The sequence below is a fragment of the Mastomys coucha genome, unplaced genomic scaffold (assembly GCF_008632895.1).
Source record: "Mastomys coucha isolate ucsf_1 unplaced genomic scaffold, UCSF_Mcou_1 pScaffold5, whole genome shotgun sequence".
Lineage (NCBI taxonomy): Eukaryota > Metazoa > Chordata > Mammalia > Rodentia > Muridae > Mastomys > Mastomys coucha.
Genome location: NW_022196911.1, coordinates 14419523 through 14430829, shown reverse-complemented (window position 1 = coordinate 14430829; position 11307 = coordinate 14419523). Strand labels below are relative to the sequence as shown.

Sequence of the window (11307 nt, the reverse complement as noted above, 5' to 3'; positions counted from 1 at the left end):
AGGTTCTGGAAATCCCCCATCAAGACCCATTCTGTCTTCTTTGCAGACACTGACCATGTGACCCATACATTCTGTGCAAATATGGAAGGCACAGAGCAGGAGACAGTAGTGAGAAGGCACAGGGTTGGAGAGCTCATGTGTCCCTACTTCAGAACCCAGTGAAAACGTAAGTCATCGACCCAGCCTGGAACTAGCACATACACGACAGAAAGCAGAAATTCATTCTCTGTATCAGCTGATCCTCCATTGATCCACACCTCCGACTATTTTCTGCACATGGTTGTGGGGCAGTGGGATCCATCTGCAGAAGAATCAAAGAGACCCAAGAGGATCAAGGACAGAGCTCAGCCTGAGTGGATGAAGATCTATAGGGCATCGGCTTAATCTACAAAAGATTAGGAGTCTGTAGCTTCGAGTCAGGCAGCTTTTCAGTCATCACACAAAAAGCAGTAAAAAGAGGGGGAAAAAATAGGTGTAACGAAGTAAAGATAAAGAGTAAAATTTGTCCCCCCCCCCTTTTTTTTTTCGAGACAGGATTTCTCTGTATAGCCCTGGCTGTCCTGGAACTCACTCTGTACACTAGGCTGGCCTTGAACTCAGAAATCCACCCGCCTCTACCTCCCAAGTACTGAAATTTTTAACCGAGCTCAGTGCTACGGACCTGTGGTCCAGGTACACAGCGGAGGCGATAGTTCCTTGGAGACCAACCTGGTCTACCGTAGTAGTTAGAAAGAGCTGCTCTCCTGAGACTCTGTCTCAGAACCAAACAAAACAAAACAGGGAAGTAAAATAAATAGAAACCTGTAGACTGGAGAAAACATTCTGGGAATCCTGTATCTAAGAAGGAAATTGCATATAAGGAAAGCGTTTGAAGGAGAGTCTGGTCTTAGTTACTAAGGAGATCACCCACTCAAAGCAAGCAGGGTACCTGAAAGACCGATTCTACAGGGGAGAGATACTCAACCTCCTCCCGCCTCAGGAATCCTTGCCAGCCACACTCCACAGGCCTGCCTGGGTGCTCTGGATGGAGGCAGCGGGTGCAGCTGGCACCTTCCCATCCCTGCTTTGGAGGAAAAGGTGAGCCCTCGGGAAAGCTGTCTCTATAGTAGCCACCCGTGATTCAACAATTCGGTAGACACTCAAGAAGAGGAAAAAAGCATTTCCATCCTGCCTGTGTGCAAAAGTGGAGTGGCAACTTCTTCCTAACATATCAGTAGAGAAACATGAAGGCTATGGACACTCTACTTGGCCAGTAAATTGCTGCAAAATGGGCGCGCCCGGAAGTCTAACAACAGCAAAAGACCCGGATAGCAGTATTCCACCCAAGACAGTGTCCGCCGGAGACCGGTGGGGGCCTATGAGCATGGAGTGAGTAAAGGAGGTGGGGGCGAAGGATAGTGTGTGGCTTGCTTCTGAAATCCAGACAGTGTTGCTGAAGTGACCACCATGGTGAGAGCTGCACACCTCAGGAACTTACTAGAAGCTTCCTTAAAGGTGCGTAGCATGTGTGAGAAGCTGGACTCGGTACTGAGAAGCAAGCACAGGTTTTCCATGTACACTGGGAAACCTGGTAGAGGATTTTCCATTTAATCAGCTTACAAATAGGAATGTGATTTTTTTTTTTTTTAACTTAAAAACCTAAACAAAACCTTTGCCTGTGCTCAAGCTCTCCTTTCTGTCCCTCTGAGGAGGGGCTTTTGGCCTTCCCTGATGAGCTCACAGGTCTCTGGGGCACAGGGGTTGGGCGAGGGCGCGGCCGGTCTACAGGGCGGGCAGGGGGCGGCCGCTGTGACCTCGGGCGTAGCAAACACCGCCCTCCGCGGCCAGCGATAGGTCCCACCCCACCTAGGCGACCTGCGGCCGGGGGCGGGGAGACGCGGCGGGGACGCGCGGCGCGGTGGTTGAGCGTCCGGGAGATGTGGGCACCGAGCGGGCCGGGGCCCTCGGGCTGGGACCGCCGCAGGGTGGGCGCACGACTACGAGCCGCACTGGCCGGGCTGCAGGAGCTACAGGGGCTGCGCGCCACGCAGCAAGCGCGCGTGCGGGGAGCCCTGGGCCTGCACCCTGCGCCAGGGCCCCGCGGCCAGGAGCTGCGGCTGGAGGCGGCGCTGACTGCGCTACGGGAGCAGCTGGTAAGGAGCAAGTGGGGCGCGAGCGGCCGAAGGGATCTGCTGGGGCGCGATCGGGGCGCAGTCGCGTGGAATGTGTGAGCTGAGAAGCAAGATGCGCGGCTGCGTGGGGAGCGCGCTGCGGGGTGCGAGCTGGAAAGCCGTGCGCGGGCCCCGGGGTTGACTGCGCACCACTTCTGCGGCGGACACAGCCTTAGTGCGGCGGCGCGTGAGTCTGGCTAGACGCGGTACTGTTGTGGCGGGGATGCGTGGACTCCTTTTCGCCCGGCAGGAGTCTGCGCACATCCTGACCTCATCCCGGGAGCAGGTCATCCGGCTACGCAGCGTGTACTTGAGCCGTAGGGCACTGTACTGGGTTCGCTTGGGTCATTGCGGAGTCTAGCCAGCTGAGACTTGCTTGTCTCCAAGATTGCATGTCACCTGACCCGTTAAAAAAAAAAATAACACGAGTGTCCTCCGGTCTGCGGAAGGTGGGAGAGGGGCCTGGTGACGCTTTCTCAGCTACCGGCGCCCATCGAGTCCTCCTCTGTAGACCACTGGGGCCCCTTGGGAGTAGAATTGCAACCCGTTTCTAGAAACAGCTCAAGGTTTTTTTCCCTCAGTACTGCAGTATTTTTAAAAGAACAAAATAATGCGCACTCTAAAGAGTGTGCTAGAGTTGCGTCCACAACTCTGAAGTGGGATTTTTTTTTCCACTGTGAAATTTTTTATCTGTCCTGTTGAAAGTAGCCTCTTGCTAAATAAAGTTCAGGGTGAAACTGCTGTGTTCCAATCAGCTTTAGCTCAGAATAGTGTTGGGTTTGTGACTAAAGAACCAGGAAGTCCAGTGTCTGAGTCACTACTCCCCAGGACACCTGGAATCTTCCCTGAGTGTAAGAGATCTGGCTGAGGGCGGAATCCAGCTGACAGCCTCCTCCAGTCTGTGAGACACCCTGTTGCTGCCCAGGGAGGGACATGACTGGTGTGGACTGGACTCTTGCACACTGTTGCACCCACAGGAGCAAGGCATTACAACAGGTGCTTGTCTTTCGAGGGGGCTCCACACTGCTTCACGTGACCTCTGCCAGGCAGGCTCACTGATGAGTTACAAGCATGACCCATTCCCTTAAGGTTAACGATTAACTCCCCCGTCAGCAATACACAAACCCAATCTGTGAGCCCTCACACTCCAATTACCAGCAGCCTGTGGAGAGATCAAACAAGCTTTTTGTTGACACACACTCCCCCTCCTCTCCAGGAGACCAGGAGGAACACACAGGCTTTGTCTTGAAACTTGGTTCAAGGGAAAAGAGAAAAATAATTGAATTTTATGTGGCGTTAGCACTTCACCATTTTTCTTAGACGGGGTGGGGGTGGGGTGGAGGAAGGGTGGGGGTGGATGGGAGCAGTGTTACTTGTTGAGTAAATTAAAAAAAAAAAAAAACGGGAAGGAACTGCAGTACATTCTAGTTAAACCACAGCTCACAGCCTCCCCTGGCTCACCTGGCCCCCAGCCCTCCTGTGTGATGAAGAGTCCTATGGTCCTCAGCAGTTATCCTGCAGGAATTCTCAAGTGAGGATGGGTTTAGCATTTCTAGGGATTTGGTGTCCATCCGATGGGCCACACCCTGCTAATTGCAGTGTCAAAAGTCACAAAGAGAACTCAGCAGTAGCTGCTTGGAGGAATTTGGTTCCCCAGAGCAATCAATGACCCTTAATGGCTGAGACCAAAAAGATAGACTTCTCTGCTAAGGAAACCCCATGCCCTCTGACCCTTGACCCCACAGTTGGCTGCCTGTGGCCCTTTAAACAGTAGGATGCCCCAGTGAGTGTTTTCACAGAAACTTGTCACAGAAAGTGGCCTTTCAGTCCCGCACGTGGGCTTAAAGTAGGAGCAGTCGCTGGATGGCACCATGCCAAGAAACTGAAACATTCTATCATGCCTCTGCTACATCCAGGAGAAGGCATGATGCAGACGGATATGAGGATCATCCTGCAGGGGTTGACCGGTCATAACTTGTTGTGAAAGTGACAGCACGCAGCCATGCCTTCCCTTGGCAGGCTCAGGTGGTAACACTGCCGCAAGAGCAGGCCACTCTGATTCTGGAACTGTGAATGGGGTTTTCCTTGTACCAACTGGCTTGCTTTGTGAACACACAGGGGGCAGATGGAGGTCAGATGAGAAACGGATGAGATCAAGAGCAGGGACCTGCCAGATTTTTCCAGGGTCACTGTCAATCACATCAAGAGCCAGGTCTGTGAGCAGGACCCTTCGCTGCTGACTGATGCGATATGAAGTTTGCAGGAGGCCATGGAGGGGTAGTTCATGCATAACACATTTCCTTTGTTCACTCTTAGAGAGGAGAGGAAGGAAGTTTCTTAGATACAATCTCTACATCCTGACCTTTTTATCCTACAGATAAAAAGGTTCTGCTTTGGTTTGGTTTGGCTTTTGGTTTGGTTGGTTTGGTTTTCTGCTGGCGTGGAAAAATGGAAGCGCCCGTGGGGGAAGGTAAAACAAATTCAGATCAATTTCTATGGGATGAGGGAGCCCTTTAAAAGTGTCAGCCAGCTCCCTTTTAGTGGCACCATAGACTGGCAGGTCTCAGACTTTCAGTGCTCACCAGACTTTTCCCATCTGGGAAAGCTGGTGAAGCTCCAAGATCCTAGGCCTGTCCTGGAGCCCGAGATCTGCAGGTATACTGGGTGTCTCCAGCCCTGAGACTATGTTTAGTTTTCCCTTACACCAGGCCTCTGACCCCTGACCCAGCTCTAGGGGATTTACCTAAGTGCTCCAAAGCCTCGGTGAAATCAGCCTGAAGCTTGCTGGTTCATAGACAGGCTTGGTTCTGGGAAGAGTTGCACAACCTGGCTTCGTAGCCCTTTGCGCTCCGTCCTGGTCACAGTGGCTTTGACCATCAAGTTCAGCCTAAGGAAAATGATGAAGACCCGAGCCAGAGTTAGAGGGGGGTCTTAAGGAGAATGGCATCAATCCTGAGAGTGGGTTCACAGCCCAGCAGAGGAGCCCTGAGGCCACTAAGGACCCTGGGATCTTGAGACCTCAACCATTAACTAGAGAGGCTGGCTGAACAAGTGTTACCTGCAGAGCAGCTGGTCTGGGTATTCACGCAGGGGTCAACCTTTGTGCAGGGCAACCCGCTGGACCTTTGAAGAAGAGAAGCTCAGATTGAAAGAGGCAGAGAGGTACTATTGATCCCTAGAGTTGGACCTGGCAGAGGTACTGGCTTAAGGTAGGATTTTATAGGGAAAATCCATCTCAGTCCCTCGATGCATCTCAGTGTCAGTTTCTGAGTGGATGGATGGAAAGGGGGCACCGATGGTCTCTACCCAGGTCATTCTGGGGGAAGTTTGTGATGACGGAAGCAGGTTTTGGACCAGGTGTTGATTCTGGGAAGTTTTGTTCAGCTTTGTCACCAATGGTTATAGGAGATACTGTTGCTCTCAGAGACTCTTCTCCGCTTCAGACCCTGTATTAGTAGATTTGGAGGTCGGAGCTTGGGACCCAGCAGCCCTAAAATGCCAGGGGAGGTATCCATCCTCGATAGGCCATTCAAACAGCAAGTCATACTGAAAAGCTGAGAAAGGACATTTATTCAGTGTGTCCACATTGAAAATTAGGATCAATAAAAAGGTCCAGTGGCCCCCAAGTTCATCCTTAGGGCACCGACACGAATATAGATATGAAAAGAAGCAAGAGGTGATCAATCCCGAGCAAGGTGGCTTTGTCTCAGGTGTCTGGTAGGTGGGCTGTCAGACAGGGGAAATCTCTTCTTGGGAGACACGCTTTGGCTCCAGGTGGCCCCTGGCTCATTCTCATTCTTTCTCCCAAGATGAGATTCTGGGGAAATCCCAATCTCTTGGTGCCCTCTGTCTCTTTTGGATTATCTTCTTTTCTGTGGGGACGAGTGCACATGGAGGTGGACCCCAACCTGAGTCAGCTCCTGGGGGACAGGCTGAGCCGGCTGAGATTGGCAGCTGTGCCAATCCCGGCCAGCATCCCACGCAGCTCATCCTGGCCCTGTTCTTTCCATCACAAGTGAACAGGAAGTTGTTACTGCCAGCATCTTCTATACTGCTGAGATTCTAGTACCCACTAGAAAAATAATAGCCATGCTCTCCTAGGGGCAAGCCATGGCCCTGTGTTTTACCCTCTGTCTGCCTTAAACTCACTTGCTACTTAAAGAAGAAAAGATGTATCCACCCAACTTAGACATGGGGAAAGTGCACGGTTGAAAGAAAGTGGTTTTTATCAAACACTCAGTACTGATTAGTTTATGTCTATGTACACATAACTCCCCCCCCAACCCCCGCTATGTGTGGACTTCGCTTTCTCACATCAGATTTATTTCCTCCTTTACCTCCTAGTCACGGCTAAGGAGACAGGATGCTGGCCTGAAGACACACTTGGACCAGCTGGATCAGCAGATAAGTGAACTGCAGCTGGATGTGAGCAGGTCTTCCTGCGAGGCCTTGGACAGTGACAGCAGGCCCAGCTCAGGTATGGCTCATGATGACTGGACATCCGTGAGCCAGGCTGCCAGGATCCTACCCTGGGGAAGACAGTACAGCATTCACTGTCACCCCTCATGGACACTGTCTGACTTGACATTAGGAATAGTGACAGCTCCAGCCTGTATCCTCAGCTGATCTCACAGTTGGGAGGTCTGGGAAGTGTGTGTGACTGAAGGCCTGACAAAGCTTTAACTAAACATGCTGAAAGAAAAATATAAATATAGTAAATATTTAAATAATATATAAAGTAATGACTTTACATACAATACAGTTTATAATACACATGTGAACTACTAATATACATAATATCTAATATATAAGTTGGAAAAAAATCTTCTTTCTGATAGTAACCCCATGAACTCCTGGTTTTACTAGATGTCCATGGATCACACAAACTGGTATTTAAGAGACCACCTGCTTCATTTAAATAAGTACAACTTGTTAGCCTATCACACAAAGATGTCCCTTCCCCCACCCCAGAGGTTACAGAAGGAGATTGTTGGCATGCTCTGCAGGCTTGTGTGGCTTGGTCACTTTTGTTTACTTAATAGTCTCTGGGTGGGGTGAAACTTGGAAACAGGGACCCCCCCGTCTCTGGGTTACAGTGGTCACAAGGCAGTTGTGACAGCAAGCCCAGAGTGTGTAGGGGACCCCTCTTGTACTCTTGGTATTGGCTTTTCCAGTCTAGCCTGGGATGTGTTAGGCACCCAGCAATCCCTGGGGCTGAGGATTCCCCAGAAAGAAATGCCCCCTGCAGTTGCATATTAAAGAGAGGAGAGATTACCCAAAGCAAGCGAAGGTCCCCTTCTGAGTATAGCTAGGGGTCAGGTGCTCCCATAACCACTCACAAGGTTACCAGCAAGAATCTGGAACATGTTTTTCGGGGGCCCATCCCCACAGGCATTCTTACCTGCTCTTCACCCCTCTCCGTGGCAGTCAAAGCAAGAGAAAAGAGCTCTGGTCCGCTAACCACTGTGTCTGCTCTGCCCAGGTTTCTACGAGCTGAGTGACGCTGCTTCCTGCTCTCTCTCCACCTCCTGTGCATCTGTTTGCAGTGACCGTCTATCCCCGTCCCTGGGCAGCTGGCTGCCTGTGTTCCAGCCCTCTAAGTCCAGGTCTGGTATTGGGGACTGGCGACCCCGCTCTGCCGATGAGACTACTGTCCCTGCATGGAGCCCACAGCCGACAGAAGATAGCAGGCTCCTGCATGGTGCAGAGGGCACAGGCCGGGCGAGGGGCATGTTCCGGCCCAGACCAGTGTCTACAGGTGAGAGAGGGAGGCAGGAGAGAGTGAGGGGGACAGCAGAGGATAATACCTCTAGCCCAGTGGCTAAGAGGTTAAGGCCCCTATGGAATGGGGTCGGGGAATGTGATTCTTAAATGGCCCTCTGGAAGCTGGGAGGAAACATCCACATCATGTCTAAATGTGGCACGTTCAGAGTGACGATCAAGCCACAAGCACCCTTCATGCCCTTCATGATTTTCTAAGAGGAAAAGATGTCACTTGAACCCTTCCAGTTGCCCCCACACCTGGGCTCCGTGCCAGCCTTGGTATATATCTCTGTGGTGAAGTCCCTATTTTCACTCTCAGGCTGTGGATGCTGGAGCAGTTAGCTGTCCCAGGAAGCCTCCAAGCTGTGGTTTAGTGAGGGCACTGAGGTGACATCTCCTAATCTCTGTAATGGAAGAGCAGGCACCCGCATACACAAGAGCTGGGTCTCTATGCCCCTGTGGGCAGCAGGGACTTGACATCTGTCTGCATTGACGCATTGACATGCTTCTCATGGTCTCATTCCCAGGCGATCTTGAGAGAGTCCTTCCAGCTGACGTGGGGCTCCAGAGAGCTGGTACTGATGCTGCACATGTCCTATGCCAGGGGATAGAGATCCCAGCCCACACCCTGGACCCCAAATACCAGCGTGATCTGGTGGCCAGGGGAGGCCAGGAGGTGTACCCGTACCCCAGCCCTCTCCATGCAGTGGCTCTGCAGAGTCCTCTCTTCGCTCTACCTAAGGAAGCTCAGTGTTTTGACATCTGCTCACCCCCCCAGGAGCCTCCTCTAGTCCCTGTTGATGAGAACAGGACTCAAACTGTGCCGATGGGTGAGCTGGGCTCAGCTGAAGCCTATATCCACAGGCTGTTGCGTCTGCGGGGCCAAGAGCTCCCCCTGAGAGATGTGGGGCAGGAGCAGGGAGGCGACACAGCTGCTTTTCCACAGAAGCCCTGTGGCCAGAGGTCAGAAAGTACAGGTCAGCTGGAGATGCCGGCCTGTGGAGCTGACAGGGGAGGAGTGAAACTAGGTAGGGGTGCTGCCAAAGACAGCCTCAAGCAACATGGGCCCGTGTCCCTTGTGGGTGCTGAGCCCCTCGGCAGCCCCCTAAACAAGGAAACCATACCTTGGAATCCTTGTGTCCGTGCAGACAATACTGTTGGTTCCTCCCCCTGCTCCCAGGCCCAACAGCCTCTTAATGACTGTGGCCAAGAACCAGCCCTGTCACCTTCCAGGATGTTGGGCCCTGAGAGCCCTCCTCTGGCCCCAGGGCCCTTTGCCTATACGTCCTGCACCACTGGTAAAACCTCCCCAGTGAGGCTGATGATGGGCTCTCCCCAAAACAAGGCCATGAAGGTCAGGAGAAGAGTTAGTGAGAAAGTACCGAGGCTAGGGAAGCAGCTCCCACCACAACCTGAAAGACAGCGGGGCATTCGTGCTGTGTTGCCCACGGAGCATGACCCCTCCTCCAGGCCCCATCAGGGAGGTCTCAGCAGGAGGCCCACACTGGCCAGAGAGCCTCCTGGACGCTCCTGCTCTGAGTCCACCCTCTACCCTGTGCCCTTCCTTGTCCCTCTAGTGGTGGCCCAGAGGGAAAATTACCCAGCATCCTCCCAAGCTCTCTTCCCAACGGAGGCAGCCCTCAGCTCAACCGCCAGGCGGAAGCAGCGCAGGTGGCAATCCACTATGGAGATCTCAGCCAAAGCCCGTTCAGTCAGCCGACCTGGGCCCAGCTTGGGGCTCCCTAGGTCCCCAGCCAAGAGAGGAAGTGGTCCCCGGGCCCAGAGCAGGCCCACACTTGCGCGTCAGGATGCCTGTGCGAGGAGTGAGTCAGACCCTTCCGAGCACTCTGCAGAGTGCGCCTCACTCTTTCACTCGACCATTGCCGAAACCAGTGAGGACGAGGAGGCTAGTGACCACACTGCCAACCGCTTTGGGGACGAGTCCAGCAGCAACGATTCAGAAGGCTATGTCCAGGGCAGCCGCCATGGCCTGGTAATAGGCAGTGCAGAGGCTGGGCAAGGGGAGTGGGCCTGGCCTCGGGTGCCACCGCAGCAGCCCTCACGGGCCCCAGGAAGCACCAGGCCACCCTTGCCCCCCGTGCCCAAACTGTGCCGCATCAAGGCCTCCAAGGCCCTGAAGAAGAAGATCCGAAGGTTCCAGCCAGCAGCCCTGAAGGTCATGACCATGGTGTGATGCCAATGTTTTCGGGACAAGCCTAGGACCCCAGGAGGTGCCATGTGATGGGGGTACCCTGTGCCACGTGATGAGCAGGTGGAGGGTGGTATCAACCTGCTATTTTGCTTAGGTTTCTCGGTCACCCTCACTGTGGTTGTGAGTCGTCTGGGGGGACATTCCCTCCAGCCACTTTCATTGCATGATCCCAGCCACAACTTTGTTTGCCCACCATACCCTGCCTGATTTGTGCAGAGAGGTCTCTAATAATAAGACATTTCTCCCCAGAGACATCTTAGAAATATGGCATCCTGTTGGGGAGAACCAGATTTGCATTAAACTCATATTACAGTTGTATGAACAAACACTTACACCATGCTGCTATAGTTCCAAATAAAGAAATCACGTTTCCTTTCTCCTCGGCCACTGTCTGTTCTCTTCCTTCCCACCATGGGACATGTGCGCACCTGAGGCAGGAAAGGCATTTTGAGAGTAAAGTCTAAACCCTGGATTCAACGCAGGTGAACTGAGTAGGAAAGTTTATCATTTATTTTCATGTTTGTAAAAAAAATTTCTGTTTTTTTTTTTTCCTGACCATTCTTATGAGTGATAGGTTTTCAGCTCAGAGGTTCAGTGCTACAGTCACAAGGTGGCTTTCTGGACCCAGGACATGATATCCTAGAGAGGGGAAGGGGGTGCATTTTATGGGGTTCCCTTCGCCTTCACACTTGACAGAAGCCTTGGAAATAAGGAGACAGGAAGACTGGCTGAAAATACTGTTATAGTAAGAATCACACTTGGGCTAGATAGTCTTGTATTGAGAAACTGTATACAGGGGGAAGGGAGAAGAGACTTCAAAATGGGGTTAAGGTTTAGAACAAAGAAGTCATCTTCTCTTGAGCAGGGAGGGAGGGAGGGAGACAACGAATGCTTTGGGAGTTTTGAAGCAAAAGAAAGCAAGGGGGTCTTTCTCTGCAAACCACTCCAGAGCACAGACCTTTCAGAGGGGCCAAGGGAGTAATCTCTGAAAAGCAAACAGCCCAGTATCTGCTTGGACTGCCTGCCTGTACCTTCTGGAATTGCTCAGGCCAAGACATCTGTCCCCCTTGTACTCATTGGGATTTAAGGGAAAATTAAAAACCAGGATGACCAGAGCTTTATTGTAAAAGAGTTTTGACTCACGGCCTCAGGGGGCTCAATCCATCACTTCCGAGAAGGCAT

At 52.3% G+C, this 11307-nt stretch overlaps 1 protein-coding gene and 1 long non-coding RNA gene across 2 annotated transcripts; one reads left to right on the top strand and one right to left on the bottom strand.

Annotated features, from left to right (window-relative positions):
• The first annotated feature begins 1575 nt into the window (after positions 1-1575).
• On the top strand, positions 1576-10508 carry Dact2 (dishevelled binding antagonist of beta catenin 2). The gene is made up of 4 exons (XM_031353738.1): positions 1576-2132; positions 6495-6627; positions 7633-7908; positions 8441-10508. Exons 1-4 carry the CDS (start codon positions 1917-1919, stop codon positions 10105-10107), a joined length of 2292 nt encoding a protein of 763 aa, XP_031209598.1. The 5' UTR covers positions 1576-1916; the 3' UTR covers positions 10108-10508.
• Positions 5695-7778, bottom strand: LOC116078487. Its single transcript, XR_004113565.1, has 3 exons — positions 7552-7778; positions 6488-6679; positions 5695-6022 (listed from the first exon to the last, which is right to left on the bottom strand). It is a non-coding gene; the product is annotated as an uncharacterized LOC116078487 (long non-coding RNA).
• Positions 10509-11307: the final 799 nt, after the last annotated feature.